At 45.7% G+C, this 20,260-nt stretch overlaps 1 protein-coding gene across 3 annotated transcripts in view; it reads right to left on the reverse strand.

The window, feature by feature from the left end:
- The window catches only part of KSR2 (kinase suppressor of ras 2), a 508,355-nt gene that overhangs the window by 42,472 nt on the left and 445,623 nt on the right, over nt 1-20,260 (reverse strand). For 2 of the 3 annotated variants that reach the window (XM_028829955.2, XM_077955340.1), the window contains exon 14: nt 19,500-19,867. In XM_028829955.2, the coding sequence (XP_028685788.1) occupies nt 19,500-19,867 (368 nt within the window). Of the gene's footprint in view, nt 1-19,209; nt 19,868-20,260 lie in introns of all 3 variants that reach the window. The other variant, XR_013401510.1, reaches the window with a different exon arrangement.

The following is a 20,260-nucleotide window of genomic DNA, read 5'->3' on the forward strand; positions in this document are numbered from 1 at the left end:
GTTGCCCTCCCTCCAAGACCAAAACCCAAATGTTTTGCTTTCATGCCATTGTATTTTTAACCAGATCACCCCAGCCTCTTGCTCAAACAGAATTGTGCTTCTGTTGCTTATACCCATGGAACCCTGGGCAAATAATAACATTTCCTGGAGTCTGATCTGTAAAACAGTGACAATCATATTCTCCTCTCAGGTTGCAAGCATCTAATAGTGTAAAGTATGTATAATGTGCTCAGCACACTGCATAGCACCTGAAAAGGTTCAACTATCCACTCTTATTTTTAATATTACTCATCCAGGAGGGTCAAGATACATTAGGCTTTGGTGTCCCTCACTGCACATCCCCCAGTTGGCACAATTTGCTCCAACTCAACTGAGCTATTTGAAGTTTTCCAAATGTGACTTCTGTCACCTTCTTGGTCTGTGCTGTTCCATACACCAAAGAACACCCTTCCTTTAATCCCCATTTCTTCCAAAATGTCTTATTCTACAAGAAACAGCCCATTTCACCAGTCAGGCAGTCTCCTTCTCTGAGTTCTCTTCATGGCCTTTGCACACCTCTGTTTCAACACTTCCTTCCTTATATAATGACTCCTCAATTTTTGGACTATCTTCCCTATGGCTGGGAGGCTATTGAGGGCAGGCATGTCTTATAAAGCACCGCAGCTCCAGTACCTACTAGCTCCTGGCTATGCTGGATGAATGACTGGACAAGTGAACGAATGGATACACCAATTATTAACAAAGTCATTTCTGAACATTTTGATCAGGGACACAGATCTTGATCCTCTATGACTAAGAAAGAATCTTCAAAGTTGATACACATGTCACCAGTATTGGGCCCAACAAAACATCTTCTCTATCAAAATTAGGAGCTAAATGTCAAGGCTCTCAGATGCAATTTCATAAATTATTTCAACTAGGCAGCTTGGAAGAATTAGACTATGGATTTTATTGGTTCTCCATATTATATGTTAATACTCTTTTTTGGCAGCCTGAAAATGACATTTCTCTTTCCAGCCAATATCACCTCTTTCTCTACTTAGCAAACATCGATATATTTTTTTCTTGAGTTGTTAATTTCAGGTTGCAATTTCCATCCCTGTTTGGTGCATGCATGTGGCAGTCTGTTTGCTTCAGAGATTGAGAAATAAAATCCTCTGGGTGTCAGAAGAGTTTTGGGTCACCCATAAGTCTGTTTCCTCCCAGCATAGCTGCCAAGACCACACACCTTTTTAGAGAATAAATGTAGTAGCCAGGAAGTGACAGAGATGGGGCTGCACCAAAGTCTATAGGATTCCAGAGTGCTATGCAGTTCTGCCTCTGAGATGGGAGGAAAGAGAAATTTGGTTTGGCATGGCTCTTTCTGGGAATAGTTCAGTGGTTCCCAGTCCTGGTTCCATAATAGGATTGCCTGGAGGTAGGTAGGTAGGTAGGTAGATAGACAGATACATACATACATACATCATACATACATACATACATAATACATGATTATACATATACATATAATACATGATTTTATATATATACATACATATATATATTTTATATTTTATATATTTATAAAAAATATATATATATATAAAATCCACCCCAGATGGACTGATTCAGGATCTTTTGGGGTGGAGGGTGGAGCCCAGGCATCACTTAGACTTCAAGAGCTCCCAGGTAATTCTAATGTTCGGCCAAGGTTGCGAACCACTGGAAAAGCTGAAGACACTCATTTTGATTCAATAAAGGAAAAAAACTCTCATTTTCATTAAAATTCACCTGAAAAACTATTTGCCCCTCACATCCGCTTTGCATTTTTCTGTTTACAAAACACTTTCACCCACATGGTTTAATCTACTGCCTGAACTCTGTGGGATGGGCAGCAGCACGTCCGTTCTACACAGCAGGAAGCTGAGGATCACAGAACCCAAGTGACTTGCCCAAGGCCATTCAGCACCAGGATGGCAAACTAGGTCTTCTAACCTAAAATCCAAGAAGCTTTCCTGAAATGAAAGGACCAGAGATCTTTAAGTCACTTAAAGGAGGCCATGGCCATTCATCTCCCATAAAGGAATGAGTTTAAGGGTCCTGGTTTTGAGACTTGACTCCAAAGGACATTCATTCTTTCTAGGGTTGACCAAAGGCTTTTACTAGGCTACTGAAACAGCAACATAGAGCCAAATGTCAAATTCAGACTGGATGGGGCAGAGAGAGGCCAAGACATACTCCTTAGAGATCATTCTGAGATAAAGTGAAGGCTTCTGGAGTTGCAAAGCGGGGGCTGTGAAGGCTGGATGGTGTCCTTCTGTCACCAGCAGCCCCATCTGCCTTCAGACAGTGAATGTGCTGAGGCTTTTATTCTGGTTGGTTTTCTTGAGGGGGTTAAACCGATCCCCCTGCGATCTTGTTTGAACTACTGATTTGCTTAGCAAACACTTTCTCTATAAATAATGAGTAAGTAAACTCCAGCCTGCTGCTGATTGCTGATAAATTATTATGAGTTGGGAGTTAATGGGGTATAAAGTAGGCAGTGAGCAGCCCCCACCCCCACTCCTATTGGAAATCAGGCTGAACTACCTCAGGGCCTGCTAAATTGGCACTTTCTCTCCCTGTCCCCATGGCCCAAGCCTATCCTCTTCCCCTCCATTTATATCACCTTCCAGACTGAGATAAAAAGCCACCCTCCCTTGTCATCTTCCCAGGGTCTTAGACCTCTACACTCATCAGCAGCCTTGAGTTCCACAAAAGTTACATCCAAAGGGAAGGAAACCTGCAGGAAAAGACAATTCTGATTATTTTAGTCATGCTGCCCGTATTTTCCTTTGAGGGGTAGTCTGTTTTATGTTTATATCTGGGAATGTGATCCATAGATGTGCAGTTTGCTAAAATTCCCATCTACTGATGCTCCCCTAGACTTACTTGTTGTTGGCGCTAAACACGTGATACCAGAATGATGCTGACCACAGCCTTTCCATGCTACCGGCCATCATGCCTTGCCTCAAGGAGTTGGCTTTAATTGTGACACACTGCCTGCTTCCATCATATCCCAGAAGAAAAGCCCCACTCATGAACTTCTAGCACCTGGGATTGCATGTCAGAGAGTAAGATTTCGACAATTATTTGCTGAATAGCTAGGTGGCTAGAGTAATGATGGGTGAATGGATGGGTGCATGAATGGATAGGTAGGAGGGTTGGAGAGTGGGAAGATGAATGGATGGATGGATAGATGGATTGATTAATGGTGATTAGACAGATGGGTGGGTGGGTAGGTGGATAGCTGGATGTTAGATAGATGGAGGAGAGGGTAGGTGAATGGATGGGTGGATGGCTAGATTAATGATGAGTAGATGGATAGGTAGGAAGTGGATAGATGGACTGACAGGATGAATGGGTAAATGGATAGGTGGATGTTAAACACATGGATGGATGAGAGGGTGGGTGCATGGGTGGATAAATGAGTGTATGGGCAGGTTAATGGTGGATAGGTGGATGGGTGGCTGGATAGATGGTTAGTGTTTAGGTAAACTGACAGGATGAATGGGTAGATGGATAGCTGGATGTTAAACAGATGGGTTGATGTGAAGGTGGGTAGATGGATAGATGGGTGGATGGATGTTGCATGAATGAATGGATGAGAAGGTGGGTGGGTGGGTGGATGGGATGGATGAGTGGATGGATGGCAGGTGGGTTTATATTGAATAGACGGATGGCTCAGAGGGTGACGGGATGGGCAGGGGGACAGGTAAGGGTCTGGGGGATATAAGATGGTTGAATTGATAAGAGGATGGATGGACGAGTGGTCATTCACTTCTGAGGGTTCAGCTTAATTCAAACAGGTCCAGACAAGGAGGTACATGGCCCAGCTAAAGATGAAGCAGATAATGTTATAATCATTTCACAAACAAGAAAATGGAGCTAGAAGGTTGAAAGGCTTATCTAGAGTCACAAAGTGGTAGAACAAGAACCTGAACTCTTGGCTCCCTCCTCCTTCCATCCCCTTCCCTCTTTGTATTCAGCATCTGATGGAAGGCCCAACCCTCCAAATACCAGGCAAACAGCACCATGTTTTCACCTCCAATTCAGGAGCCAGGTGGTGAGATAAGGCCAGGGATAGGCCAGCACCAAGGCTGGAAAAGGGACAGAAAGAAAGAGAGCAGGGAGGTGGGAGAGCACACAAACACTGCAGAAGGAAGGGCTGCAAGGCCAGCTGAGCCTAGCAACTGCAGCTTATTGACAAGGTAGAATAATAATCCACTGAGCTTCAGTGCTGTGTCTCTAGCTATGAGAGCTGGTCAAAGGCAGCCCTTGTTGCTCAGAGAGAGATCAGACCCAGGGAACTGAGACGTTCTGATAGTCCTCAGTGGTCTACAAACACTTCCAAACAAGTCCACCAAGAATCCTTGATCTGTGCCTCCCAGTCCCAAAGGGCTGTGCTAATAACAGCCGTGGAGGGATTGGCCTCAGCTGGGGAAATGCTGAGGATGCTTGTGACCCCCTTCTTTGCCTTTGAAGATACCTGATCTGTTCCCTTCTCGAGGTTCCTCTCAGTCTTTTAAACACCTAGAAGAAACAATCTTCTTTTGAAGAGGACTTGAAGTCAAATCTTTTGATTTAAAGCAAGAGTGACTTCTCAGCTGTACACTTTCTACTGCCATCAAAGGGAGAAGATGCAAGAGGGCTGGGGAAAGGGACCTCTGCTTCTCATCACTCAGTCTCAGAGCAAAGACAGACACTTCCCTGGAGACCACTGAAGGACTTGAGTACCAAGAATGGGGGCGCTGACTGTGGGTCCCCTCAGTTGCAGTTCTAACTTTAAATGTTGGTCACCTACACCTGCCAACTCAAGAAGAAAGTTCTCTTCAGCGATAAGGTGCTATGTATACTTGCTTTGACAACAGCAGGCCTGAGCCCAAATCCTAGCTCCATCATTACCAAAAGCATCAAGCCCACCTGATATATGGAAAAAATCAAAGTGCTTGGAACAGTTCTGGACACAAAGTCAGTGCTTCATAAACTATTACTATTACTACATGATTTAAAAGATTATTCCACATTTCTGTAGCCTTGGTCACTTTATGAAGAATTTTCGGTTTTGCCTAACCACCTAGAGAAATGCACACTGTTATCTCTGTGTTATAAATGAGAACCCTAAGGCTCAGAAAGGTGAAGTGGTTTTGCCCTAGGTCATACAGCCAGCAAATGACAAGGCTAGAACATTCATCCAGGACATCCAAGTCCATACCCAATATTCTTTCTACCGCAGCAAGGGACAGGAGTGTTGTATTTACTTCACCTCCATTGAGTACCTGTGGTGTAGTGCTAGCAGTAACAGTATCTGCAACAGGCTGGGAGCAGTGGCTCATGCCTGTAATCCCAGCACTTTGGGAGGCCAAGGCGGACAGGTTGCTTTGGGTTCAGGTGTTTGAGAACAGCCTGGGCAACATGGAGAAACCCCATCTCTACTAAAAATACAAAAATTAGCCAGGCATGGTGGCACATGCCTGTGGTCCCAACTACTCGGGAGGCTGAGACTGGAGAATTGTTGGAACCCAGGAGGTGGAGGTTGCAGTGAACTGAGATCGCACCACTGCATTCCAGCCTAGGCAACAGACTGAGACCCCGTTTAAAAAAAAAAAAAAATCTGCAACAACAGTAGCAGATGTCAACGCTAATCTAGCACTTGATGTGTGCCAGGCACCATTTTCAGAGCCTTATGTCTATTAATTCATTTAATCTTCACATTTATCCCACCAGGTAGGGACTATTAGCCTATTACTACCTTCATTGAACAGATGCAGAAACTGAGGCTCAGACAGTCTAAGTGATTACCAAGACAAAAGAAAAACTTGTGTTAGCAAATCTGCATGAAAGTTCAATTACTCAAGACCCAAAACAACTAGCAAACCAAGCATTCCCCTATAGACTCTTTTGGTGACCACTTGGCTTCTGTTTCCTGATGATCCACAAGGTCAAGCACTGGCGGACACACAGGTGCTCAACTCTGATGTGGAAGAACATTTCTTTGCAGTTCGAAATTTCTGTAAGGCAGAAAATTCTTACAAACTTTACTTTATACCCAAGAGTAAGAGAAGTGGCCAGACTACGGCAGTGACCTATGAAATTCATCTTGGGAAGGCATGGAGAATAGCCAAAAAGAATAACCAAACAAAGATTTTTGCATTCTTTAAGATGACACAGTACAGCCTGGCAGGGTTAGGACTCAAGCTCTGAAATCAGAGGTCAAGGTTATGCCTTGGCTTAGCCTGACACCAGCTATATGTCTTTGGACAAGCCACCTTACCTCTCTAATCCCCAGCTTTCTCATCTGTAAAACAGGGATAACGATTTTAAAAAACAGTATCTACAAAGTCCTTAGCACAATGAATCTGTTGCTCAATGAATCTGTTCCCTTTAATAAATATCCAAGTGCCATTTCACAAGGAAGCCCTCTTTCATATTAAAAATTATTCACCCAAGTGACCAACTTCCCTTCTTTATTTTTAAAGGACAGTGGTGGCAAACATCAGTGATTAGTTTGGAAAACAATACTGCTCAGTCCCCAGAGAGGACATGTCTCCTGGAAGTCAATGCATTTCCTGTCTCAGCGACCCCACACTGCCATTCTGGCGAATTTTAGCTCTTTCCTGCTGCGAACTGTTGCTGGGAAAGGATCTTCTAGTTCTGTCCTTGATCCCTCCAATGACTCTGATGACTGAAATAGTCCCACTAACCTGGTTCAGAGGGTGAAGAGTTTTACTCCCAACTGAACCCTAGCCCTACGCTGGAAATGTACACGGTATGCAATTACAGGTTGAATTGTCAAATTACAAGTTGAGCTGTCAGATGTCACTGGGCAGATGGATAAAGGAAGTCTGCATGCATGGTAAAACCACAGCCTAACAAGATGTTAAGGCTGCAAGAATTCTGAGGGACACTTTTCTAGTTGCATCCCATTTGTCCTTGCAACACCAGCCTCTAAGCTGCTGACCACTCCCCTTGCTGGACACTGAGTGTCCCAAGCTTCCATGATAATACCTTCTCCTGGTTTTCCTCAATTCTCTGGTTCCTATCAGTCTTCCTTGCAGGAATGCTCTGTCCTCTTCTCTTCTCAGCTTCTTCTTTCCCCCCACCAAGCTTCTGGTTCTCAAAGTGGGGTCCCCAGACCTGCAGCACCCGTATCACCTGGGATGATTGTTAAACATTGTTAAAATGCACATTCCCAGGCCCCTCCCAGACCTACTGAATGAAAAACTCTGGGGGTAGGACCCAGTAATCTGTGTTTTCAAAAGCCCTCCATGAGCTTCTGATGCACGTTTCAGTGTGAAATCCATGTCTTCTAATACCTTCTAATACCCATGCTTTCTAATTCCACGCAGCATGGAGGGCTCCCAGGCCAGTATCTCCAGTCTAGAACTCACCTCTGAACAGTGAGGTATCTAAATGTCTACTTAACATCACCTCTTAATAGACTTAGACTTGGAGGCACCTCACATTCAACATCCCCAACCAAAGTCTCTTGATTTTGCTCCCTGAGCCTAACTTCAGTAGCCTGGTTCCAACCTGCCATCACGTCCCACCTTTCCCTCTTCTATTTTTTTCCAGTGATACCAGAAGGCCAAACATTAACAGAACCTTGCTGCCCATAGGCAGAAGGGATTTCTGTGCACTGGACATCTAGACAACACAAAAAAGGAAACACTAAATACAGTTTCTCGTGGAGGAAAACCTCTCCTAGGATTTCCGTAGTTCACTGCCCACCGCCCCAAAAAAAATCAGTGAGCACCTACTTTGTGCAGGTGCTGTGTTTGAGTCTGGGGATACTGAGTCATTCTGTCTCTCTGTCCTCCCTCCATCTCGTTTCCCTCTTCTGCCAAACAAATTCTCATTTCACAAAGATATATGCTCTCAATGCATATATTAATACATCTATTGATTTTCCTCTTGCCAGTCATTATCAAGATTTATTTAGCCTCACAGTTCCCCATTGATTGAGGAAAGCAGTATTCCCAGTGGTCAATCAATCCTGATATACTCCATGACAAGGAGTCAATATCTATTTATTATTTGATTTATGGACTTAATTATCTTAAACATGATCAGGCAGGGGACAAGGCCAAAGTTGAGCAGAGACCAAGCAACTGGAGCCAGGTTGGGAATACATCAAACCAAAGCCTGGGGCCCAGCAAGTTTCTGAACACTGCAGACACACTGATTTTGCTCTGCCCACCCTCACCACCCCAGCATCTGCCGCTGAGGAAAGGGAGGGAAAGGAACAAGAGGCAGGGTTTCAATTTGTGCCTGCTGCCAACTTAACAAGTCACAAGCCAGGCAGGTTTGGTGGTTTGAACAATGAACCTGATTTGGAGGTAGGTCAGTTGTTGTCCTCCACAGGGAATGGGACCCAGCAGTGGGGAGTTCCTAAGGTGTCCGTGGGGCATAAGAAAGTGGGATGGACTCAGGCACAGCTAGGAAGGGAAAGCTAGGAAGGAAAAGGGAAAGAGGGTGGTTGGATACAAGCTTCCGTATGAATCACACAGTCTCTTCCTAGCTTATGACCTTGGGCAAAATTGTAATTAAAAGCTGATTACCTGCAATCTGACCAACTGGCATGCATTACTGGTTTTTCTGTCTTTTGAATCCCTTTCATGATCCCTTGAAGTAGGTACCGTTCAATTCCCCATTTACAGACAAGGAAATGGATTGCATGGTACCTATTTCAGAGAGTGGTTAATTACAACGTTGTCTCCCGATGTAAAGCTGTCCCCATGCTCCCAAATCTTTGTTTAACCACTGCCTGCCGGCAGTACGGAGGAAACCGTCCCTTTGCTTTCTGGAACACATGTTAAGGGCCCGATGTTGCCCACACTTGCCTTCAAAACATGCAAATGCAGCTGGCTATTTTTAACGTTGGTAAATAGTGAAAGCTGTTGAAAATGCCTTCGTTTCCAAAGGCCTGCCAACTCCCTGTTGCTTTCCCCTAAGGGAGGCATGCCAAAAATCTCTTAGAACCTAAGGCATTAAAGCCTGCATTTGTTCCTGCTAATATCTTATTAGGAGCAATACCACACCATTTTTTGGAGGAGGGGAATACATCAACAACCCTACTGCAAGTTCTCTTAAGAAGAGGGAATGCCCCAAAGTAGTCTTTATAAAATGCAAACCAGACTGTGTCCCTCTTCTAGTTTAACCCCTGGGTGGCTCCCCTGACTGCCTTTAGGAGAAAGGTTCAAGTTCCTTAGCCTGCCTTGAAAGGTCCTTTAAGATCTCTCTGGTTTCTTTCTCTCTTTCTCTCTCTCTCTGTTTTTTTGAGACAGGGTTTCACTCTGTTGCCCAAGCTGGAGTACAGTGGTATGATCATGGCTCTCTCACTGCAGCCTCAGCCTCCCGGGATCAAGCGGCCCTTCTGTCTCAGCCTCCCAAGTAGCTGGGACTAGAGGAGCACACCATCACATCTGGCTAGTTTTTGTAATTTTTGTAGACATGGGGTGTCCCTATGTTGCCCAGGCTGGTCTTGAACTCCTGGGCTCAAGAGATCTTCCCACCTTGGCTTCCCAAAGTGCTGCAATTACAGGTGTGAGCCACTGCGCCTGGTCGGATCTCTCTAGTTTCATATTTCTTGCTACTCCCCATATATATCCTCTACTCCAGCTCTTGCCCTTTCCCTGGCCTTGTTACCTCCTACCTCTAAGCCTTTGCATACGCTGTCCCCTCCATTAGGAATGTCACTCCCTTCTTGTCCATCTGCCTAATTACTTGGTTGGATAAGGGGCGGGTTCCAGATCCCCATGTACCCCTGGGATCTTACTGCAGAGATCACAACACCGTTGGAGAATCATCCAGTTAATTTCCTTGTCTGTGAGATCCATGAGGGGCAGACATCATGCCTTCCTCTCTCTATTCCCATCATCAGGCATGGCATCCTATACACAGTAAGTGAGTGGGGCAAATACTCCTTTATTGCATTGTTATAACTTACATCACATACTTGGCATCTCTTTTCTTTTCATCACTGTTACTTCTCCCACATCCTATAGTCATCCCTCCAGTGTGTACTATATTTTCCTTAAGTCTACTCATTTCTCAGTGATTCTAAGTAAATAGCACCATTCATTGTCTGCTGCTACACTTGCCTAGAGGAGTAGACTGTGCTAATGCATGTGAATGTATTTTTGTAAACTTATTCATCCATTCAACAAGTATGAACGGAGGACCTAGTATTTTGGGGGCTGGGGATACAGAGGTGAGTCAAATAGCTGAGATCCTTACTTTCCTGGGGCTTATGTTCTAAGGTGGGGGAGGGGATGCAGGGGAAAAAGTAAGTGAGCAAACATAGAAGAGTAAAATAATTATTATCTTATGTTGAGAAGCACCTTGATGAGAATAAAATGCGGGCCAGGCACGGTGGTTCATGCCTGTAATCCCAGCACTTTGCGAGGCTGAGGCGGGCAGATCACTTGAGGTCAGGAGTTTGAGACAAGGATGGCCAACATGGTGAAACCCCCTCTCTACTAAAAACACAAAAATTAGTTGGGCGAGGTGGCACGTGCCTGTAATCCCAGCTACTGGGGAGGCTGAGGCAAGAGAATTGCTTGAACCCAGGAGGCACAGGACGCAGTGAGCTGAGATTGTGCCACTGCACTCCAGCCTGGGTGGCAGACTGAGACTCTGTCTCAAAAATAAAATAAAACACAGCAATGAAATAAGAGGAGACAGAGATGGGGGAAGCTGCACAGTGGGAACAATTTTGGGTTGGCTTCCTGACTTCATGCTCCTCTGGTTGCCTCCACCATCCAGCCACTTCTTCTCGGTCCCCTTGCAGAATGTGCCATCTCAACTGGGCCACAATGCTGCAGGTATTCCGGGCTTCAGGTGCTCTGGGCTTCGTCCTCGGGCAACCCTCCTCTTTTCCCCAGATGACCTCAGCTTTAGCAGAAGTCCATGACTTCCATCATCACGTCTATGCAGATGACTCATACATGGTTATTTCTAGTCCCAACCTTTCGTCCAAGCTTGAGACCAGGATATCTAGCGCCCTACTCAAGATCTCCCTCTTGATGGCTCAAAGCTTAGAGGTTCAGTAACTTGGCCAGTGTACAAGCCAGGAGCACAGCTGGGACACAAATCCAAGTAATCAAACTGCAGCCACTGACTCCTATCATTTGATATTATAATAAACACAAAACACTTGCTGTTTGTCGTGTCAAAGATGTTTTGGCACCTGAGAGAAAATACATGACTTGTACGATTTGCTGCTACCATTATTATTATTGTTGTTGTTATTATATCATTATTATTATAGCATCATTTTATAGGATGATATTATTATAGCATCGTTTTATAGGAGATAAAAGTTATTGAGCATTCCAGTCACAGGAGGCACTATGCTATAGTCTTTTCATATACATCTCTAATTCTTATCACCATCTTGCAAAAGAGATAAATGTTATCCCCATTCTACATGTGGAGAAACTAAGACAAGCAGGAGTGAAGAAATTTGCAATAGACCCAAATGCCAAAGGGGAGTGTTTCATACATATATTGTTTAGTGAATATAGCAAGTCATGAAACAGGGCTGCTGGTGTGAGTCTATTGCTCATGGTAGAAGAAGATCTATCCATAGAGATGAATGTGTGCCTCAGAGCTCCTGGCTGTTCATTAAGCCCACTATTTTCCTCCTGGGAATACAGTTAGCTATTTTCCAGCCCTCTTTGCAGTTATGTATAGCCAATGGACTCAGCACCAGCCAATGGCACATAAGTGAAGTGATATGTACCACTTGTACGAGGCTCACAGACCACCCCCCCCAAGGATGTTCCATGCCCCTTCCTTTTTCCCCAGCTAGAGGCAGAGGACTGTACAGCTTAGAAGAAGGCAAATCCAAAAGATGGACAGGGTTTGGATCCCCCCATACATGGAGAAAAGCCACCTACCATCCAAAAACTTGCATCTTAGACTATTACATGAACAAGAAATAAACTTATATTGTGTTAAACCACTTCATGTTTTAAGGCTTATTTGTTACAGCAGCTACCATTACCCTGACCAATACAAAGTGTGAATTTACACACACTCTGGGACAAATGCCTGGATGGATATACACTAAGATGTTAATGTCATTCTCTCTGGCTGGAGGCAGTATGGGTGAATTTCATTTTCTTCTTTCTGCTGATCTGCATTTGCAATTGCAAACAAGTCATTCACTTGTGTAATAAGATACACAATTTTTAAAAGTGATGACAGATGTCACACGTGCTAATTCAGGATCTTTGAGATTCGAGGAAAGTGGTGGCCAGTGGTGAGGTCTTCAGCCATGCAGATCCTCTGCTGCTCACTGGCTGGATTACACAGGCGTATGCAATGTACATGAGATGATGCTGATAATAATAATGATAATGATGCTGTACATTTATAGCGCTTCCTTCACAAAAGTCCCAGGGTGCTTTACATTTCAGCACAATTAAAGGCAGCCACAGACAAAAAACCTTTTCAGCTGTGCTTTATAAAGGGAAAGCGATTCAGCTTTTTGAACATAAAAGGAAGCCGATTCCACTCGATGATGGGGACGGAATCTTCATGTGCTCAGGCCCCCAACTCCTATATGTTATATTTAGGACAATCAAACTGGCCTGAAGGGAAACAAAAATCAGAAAGACCACAACTACAGGAGTTACAGAAAAAGCAAGTTGAAATCTCACCCAGGTATCGAGTTACCATCTTAACAGAAGGCAGGGTTCTCCGTGTGTCTGTCTGTCAAATATAGCAGCTTAGTGCTATTATATTTGAAAGCATGGAAAACAGGAACTGATTTGGAGTTGGAAATAAATAATCTAGTAAGTAGTTCCTGATATTTACTGGATTTAAAATGCTGTGCAAATGAGGCCCTAAGGGATTTCATTACTACCTTGTCCCTAGGAGATGGGTAAGTGCTGGATATTTCATGCATGCGGGCAACAGTTAACCTCACATAACTGAGAAGATACCTCTCAGACTCTGGGAACCCAGCAAGGGGATTGGTGACAAGCGCCAAATGAGAAATTTTTAAAATCATCCTGGGGGGCATGGGGAAATCCAGTTCTTCCTTCCTCTTTTTTCTGGGGGCACACAGTCTGAGCCCCTCAATTACGAGATGTTTAGGTAATGCCCCTAATACCTCGCCCCATCTTACCCCAGTCGCTGGGAAAGGATCCTGATGAAATTCACTGGTATCGTTCCTGAGAGCCCCACACAGGTGGAAATGGCAAACTGACAGTCAGGATACCCCAGAGCCTTTTCTCTCAGCCTGTGCTCTTCGGCGCTGGGTTTCCTTGATGCCATCACTATTCTAACCCATATGCATTTTGACACATTGAACCAACCAGCTGAGTGCAAGAGGAGGTAGGATCTTGGCCATCAGGAACCCCCCAGAGTAGTGTGGGCAGCTTCCATTTAAAACCTTACCCAGGCTTCCCATTGTCTTAGGATAAATGCCACATTCCTTTCTATGGCATTCAAAGCCTTGCAATTATCTGGCCTCTGCAGCCCCTTTCCATAGCTCCTCAAATGTACCAATCTTATGCCTACCCCAGGGCCTTTGCACCTGGGGTTTCCAAGGTGTGCCCGAAGCTCTTGGCAGTCGTAAAGGCAGTTTGCTCCAGGTGGGAAGAAGGACCCGCTTTCTTTAAAGCAGCAGGTCTCACAATTGAGCATGAACCAGAATTCCATATAGGGCATCTTAAAACCCAGTTCTTCCACCTGAACTGCTCTTTCTCTGCCTCTTGGCATGGCCATCGCCTCTTCATCGTTAGATCCTAGCTCAAATGTCACTTCCCCTATGAAGCCGGCTCTGAGCCCCTCTTCAAAGTAGCCCTCCCATCACTCCGACCCATCGACCGCCCTGTCTATGGCCTTCGCAGCACTTATTACAGTGTTTTAATGATCTTATGTGTTTGTTTAACTTGTTATTGTCTGTCTCTTCTGGAATGCAAAGGCCACAGTACAGACTGTAGACACTGTGTTCTGAGTGTCTATCATGTGGTTTGGCACTGTGCCGGGGTCTGATGAACGTCTGTGGAAGGCACGTTAGTGGAATGTGCTAGCACCGAAGCTAACAGATGGCTCTCAGGCCCCCGGAGGTGCTGATACTGGGTCACGCTAGGCCCTCACCCATGGTGGACTCAGCTGCACACCTCTCAGTAGTGCCTGAGAGAAGAGGTTTCCAAGGTGTGCCCGAAGCTCTTGGCAGTCGTAAAGGCAGTTTGCTCCAGGTGGGAAGAAGGACCCGCTTTCTTTAAAGCAGCAGGTCTCACAATTGAGCATGAACCAGAATTCCATATAGGGCGTCTTAAAACCCAGCTGGCTGGACACACCCACAGAGGTTCTGATTCAGCGGGGGAGGGTGGGAGAGAGAATTAGCATTTCTAACAAGTTCGCAGGTAAGGCTGCTTAGGGAACCACATGATAAGAAGCACAGATTTAAATAATTTTAGAGTTCAACAAAATTATTTGGGGAGTGGGGAAGGGGGTGAGGTGGGGGCTTCTGTGAGAGACTGTATGTTCTGTGAGTTCTGCAGAGCAGTTTTGTGACTTGCTAATATTTGTGGAATGAGTTTTGCAGGGAAAGATAGAGTATGTGCATTTCTTTGAGGGGACGCGGGAAAGAGAACAGGAGAGAAAGAAGATAATTGGCGTGTAATTTAGGGTTTATATGGAAGAGGAGCGAGTGTGTGTGTGTGCACGTGTGTGTATGTACGTGTGTGTGTGCACGTGTGCTTGAGCATGGTTATACTGGTGCCACAGGAATTTACAGGGTATTGGAGAAGCACATAAACACCAGAAAATCAAAGCTACAAAAATGCAACTCAGTTCTAACAAGCCAGTGGTTCTTAAACTGTGGCATGAACGAAATCCCCTGGTACTTACTAAAAAGGATAGAGGTCCAAGCTAATTGTAGGATGGGGCCTCCGCCCTGAATTGTTATCAATTTCTCCAGGTGATTGTGATATGACCAGAAATGCAGAATCTCTGTGCCACAAAAGTGCTCGCAGATGAAGCCCATTCCCCTTGACCTAGCTAAGGCAGCCATTGGCAAAGAAGGAACCTACTACTAGACTAGTATTCAGATAGACATTTGCTTATTCCCAGTTCTGCCAGTTATTTGTTCCATGATTTGGGCAAGGGTTCCCCCTGCCTTTCTGACCTCAGTTTTCTCACCTGTAAAATAGGCACAAGGATAAACAGGAGAACCTCATCACGCCTGGCCTGAAGAAAAGCACTTGCTGAAAGCTGCTGGAATCTGCGGCTTTTTTGGTTTATTTTTGAGGGCTCTGTCTTGGTTCTACCCCACAACCAGGGAACTGATTTCAGCAAAAAGGCTCAGCCATGTCACCTAGCATGGCTTGGCTTCTGCTGGTTCAGAGCCTCACCCAGTGTCAAAACGGCAACCCTAATATGGTGACCTTCATAACACAGGGTTTGCCAGTGCAGAGTCCCCTGCACTCTGGACAATGTCTTGGGGGCATTTTTGGTTGTCACAACCTTGGGGCTTGGTGCTACTGGCATCTAGTGAGTAGAGGCCAGGGATGCTACCAAACACCCTACAGTGCATGGGACAGCTCCCACCACAAAGGCTTTTCTCACCCCAAATATCAGCAGTGCTGAAGATGGCAGACTCCGCTCTGGGGCAGGGCCAGGCACCGTTACTGTATTAAAAGCTCCCCTTCCTCCACCAGGCTTGAGAACCCCTGCTCTCTCCAGTCGTGCTCCTGACAGCTTCTCTACCCTCACCTTCTCCCCTTTGCCCTCACCTGCCACCATCACAGTCTTTTTTCTGGAATCTGCAGTTTTACAACTTTCTTCTCCCATGACTCTGGTGCAGGAAGGACCAGGTACACCATCTTTGAGATGCATTATTCCAGACCTGTTCCCAGCTGCTTCTCAAACACAGCTCATTATCAGACAAGCAAAGAATACGGTCAGAGTCGGCAGGACACTGCAACAAACATCCGCTTCCACCTGCTCATTTTACAGAAGGAGAAACTGAGGCCTGTGAAACTCTAGATAGCAAGGTAGAAGGGTGAGAGACACTTTCACTCAACTCTATTGGCTTTCAGATTTCACTTGGAGTTCTTCACATGAGTGATTGTGCAGACTGTCAATAGCTTTGCAATAATCCCATAATGACCCAATTGTGAAACAATTTAGCAATCCTGCTGCTAATAGCATTTGTGGCTACAGCAATTGGGTAACTAGTTGGTTATTACTCATTCCCCAAGAGCCACACATATTGCATTGCAAGGAAGCTAATCTTAGAAATACTTGTTAACTTCGATGATAATTACTAAGTAATTGGCTAGAATGTGCCATTGTGAATTGATCCAGAATATGCCAGGTAATTATCTGGTCTTATGTTCCCTGTAAAATAAATCTAGGGTCCAAAAATGGTTCCAGTTGGTTGGCTATCGTCCAGTCATCAACCTCTGCCAGCCAATCGTGCGAATGCAAGTGATTAATCAAATTACTCAAATATTTGGTTTCAAACTGAATGTGCAGATAAGAAACCTAGAGAGCCAACAAGTGGACAGTGCTGAACAGAAAGAGGGATGCACAGAGGCCCTCCCGAAGATAAATATATAACAACACAATAATATGGAATCAATGCCACTTCTCTGGGGCTCATCTGGCATCCTCACACAAAATACCAAAACACTTCAGAGACCAATTACACGTCCCAAAGCTGCAGAGTCTTTATCGTGGTGCCAGGAAAAGGCTGGGCTATTTGTGAAATCTGTAGGCAGTTATGGCGCTTGGGGAGGGGGGCTCAGAATTTTGTACATAATAGAAGAGGGCCGCAAATGCAGCTGGCTTGCAGGAAGAGCAACACATTTTCATAATGACCACTCGTTTTTCAAGGATGGCTGCTGAGTTTGTCTATTTCCAACTTGCTAGCCTTTGAGGAGGGGGTGAGGGAGCCATGGGGATTAGGCTCCATAGATAATGCTGAACCAGGAGGCAGGAGGGTGGTGAGGAGCTGACCAGAGAGAAAGACGGGATAAGAGCTTAAGATGGGAGCAATAGAGAGAAGGCCAGGGGTGGGGAAAAGACCACCCTTCAACCAGACTTGTGTATCCCAAGTAATAGGCTATTGACTGCTGCTAAAAGATGAGGATATATACTGGGTAAGAAAGGGAAGGAAAGGGAGCTAAGGGTCTCTCTGTAGTAGATTGCAAAAATAGCCACAGATTGTCCCCAACCTGCAGCCACATCCTTGCAGCGGGACACTGCAGATCTTCCCATTCAGAAGTAGAGGCTGTGTCTCCATGCCTAGAATCTAGGGGAGAATAGGAGTTTCTCTGGCCAACAGATGTAGGTCTTGACCTCTCGCTGCACTTGGAAACCTGAGACCGCCATGAGAATGAGCCTGAGCTAGGCTGTTGGGGATATCCCCTGACAGTCTGCCAACCAGCAGACACACAAAGGAGGGCATCTAAGACTGACTATCCCCTTGTTGACCCAGAGCTGACCACAGCCAACTACAAGAGCCCAGCTATTCAGTCTGGCTAAGCCCAGAACTGTCCATAGGATACAGAGAAACCACCAAGTTGTGGCGTAGTTACTCAGCAAAAGCTTACACTCAAAACAGCTCAGCCCCTGAAGATTCCTGGGCTGATTTCTTCAGAGCCACTTCTCTGCCTTGTGCAGCATTGAGAACCACCATTTTTATCCTGCTTTAAGGAGGCTTGGAGGCCCATCCCTAGATCCCCAATCTTTCACCAGCGCTTATCATTCAAAGCACGAGTCACTCTGGTCAACCCACCATCCGCATTATCTACGGATACAGAATATAATGCACCTTCTAACAATCACCAAGTTCTTATAAGTGGACTCAAGGAGGTTTTGTCTCACAAGGGAGGAGATCAAAGACACACCAGCTCTTCTCTGAGCCCACAGCATCTGCTCTGGGCCTGCTAAGATGCAAGACTTGTGCATTTGGGGTCTCACTGCTTGAGTTGAGTAGAGGAAGGAGAGAGCTCCTAACGGGCCCTTGGCATCACAGATCATACTAAGAATGCCACTGCAGAGGCCAGTCCTAATGTTACAGGGGAGCCAGTGCCAGAGTTTGAAAACAAACCAAAGGGTTGTTTCACAACTGTTTCATCAAAACCAAAGGTATTTTTCCCCCAGTGCCTTAAGCCTCTGGGAGAGGCCAGAGAGCAAATCTGAGAAAGTTCAAGAAACATTTTCACAATGTTAGTTCTCTATGAACTATCCCTTTTGTGTACCCAAAGACCACAGATCCTGGATATTCCAAACGACAATGGTAAAGACTGCAAATGTGCTCTGCAACTTTCATGAAAACCAGAATAATAGTTACCAGAATCTTGGCTCATGCTTGTCATCCCAGCACTTTGAGAGGCAAAGGCGGGCAGATCACCTGAGGTCAGGAGTTCAAGACCAGCCTGACCAACATGGCAAAACCCTGTCTCTACTAAAAATACTAAATTAGCCGGGCATGATGGTGCATGCCTGTAATCTCAGCTACTCAGGAGGCTGAAGCAGGAGAATCGCTTGAACACGGGAGGTGGAGGTTGCAGTGAGCCGAGATCGCGCCATTGCACTCCAGCCTGGGCAAGAAGAGTGAAACTCCATCTCAAAAAGAAAAAAATCTTAATCAGGGGTCTGCAGACTATGGCCCATGGGCCAAATACAGCCCACTCCCCGGGTTTGTAAATGAACTTTTATTGGAACACAGCTCTGCAATTTCATTTGCAGATTGTCTATAGCCGCTTTCAGACTACAGTGGCTGAGCAGAGTAGCTGCTACAGAAACTGTACAACCCACAAAGCTGAAAATATTTACTATTGGGCCCCTTACAGAAAAAGCTGGCTGACTCCTGATTTAGTCGAATATACTCATTTCACATATGGAGAAAGTGACTCTTTGAGAAGCTGTTACACAAATACTTGGAATACAGGGGGAGCAAGACCCGATGTTTCTGATTCTCCATTTAGTACTCTTTGGTTTTGCTAAAGAGTTTTAGCATTAAAAGTATTTTCTGGGTTTAGGCGTGGTAGCTTACGGGCCTGTAATTCCGGCACTTGGGAGGCCAAGGCAGGAGGATTGCTTGAGGCCGGAAGTTTGAGACCATCCTGGGCAACATAGCGAGACCTCATCTCTACCAAAAAATTAAAAAATGAGCCAGGTGTGATGGCACACACATGTAGTGCCAGCTACTTGGGAGGCTGAAGCGAAAGGATCTCTGGAGTCCAGGAGTTCAAGGCTGCAGTGAGCTATGATCATACCACTGCATTTAAGCCTGGGCAACAGAGGGAGAGCCTGTCTCTAAAAAAAACAAATAAATAAATTAAGTATTTTCTGGAATCTTAAGTCTTAAACCATGTAAGTAAACTGTACATGGTAGAACTGGAGATGGTCTATTAACCAGAGCGGTCAAGTAAGCAGAAAACCATTTCTCAACCATGCCAGAAGCAGAATTTTGCCAATCCCTGGGTGGGAGCCCAGGTGGAACTGACCTGGTGATGATGGCTAGGTGAGGCGGGCTCATGCAGGCGCCCATGAAAAGCACCACGTTCTCGTGCCGCGTTTGCCTGTAGGCCATCACCTCCCGCTTGAAGGCCTTGAGCTGGTCCTCGTTGTCCCTCTCAATGTCAATCAGCCGGATGGCCACCTCGCCGTGCCAGCGGCCGTGGTACACTTGCCCAAAGCGACCCTTTCCAATGAGTTCACCGATCTCCAGCTGCTCAAAGGGGATGTCCCACTCCTGAAGGAAGATGCTGGTCTGGCTGGCCTTGCGTGGGAAGCTCCGGGCCGAGAGGAGGGACAGATTCATTTCCTCGAAGTCATCCTCTGACTCCTCGGCCTCATCGTGGACCTCTTCATTCTGTGGCCGGAGTGGGAGAGAGGTCAGAATTGGGTTTGCCACGGCCCCAGCCTCCCTCATGGTCCTGCTGGGTCCCGTGTGCACGCGTAGGTCTGGACACATCTCTACATGCATCTGGAGCTGGTGCAGACACACGTCCCTCTGTTTCCCCAGGTCTAGAATCTGGTCTAGAATCATACTACAGTGAAGGTGCTGAAAGGGAGATCATGATCATCCACCTCTCTTGTGCTAAATGGGGGGATACTGAGGCTCAGAGAGAAGTGTTATGGGGATCACCCATTCCAGTTTGCTGGAATCTTCGTGGTTTTAGCACCGAAAGTCCCATGTGTTGCCCTGGGAAGTGACTCACTCCAGGTCATGCAGCCAGGCAGAGGAGAGACTAAGATCCAGGTC

This window comes from Macaca mulatta, chromosome 11 (genome assembly GCF_049350105.2).
Source record: "Macaca mulatta isolate MMU2019108-1 chromosome 11, T2T-MMU8v2.0, whole genome shotgun sequence".
Taxonomy (NCBI): Eukaryota; Metazoa; Chordata; class Mammalia; order Primates; family Cercopithecidae; genus Macaca; species Macaca mulatta.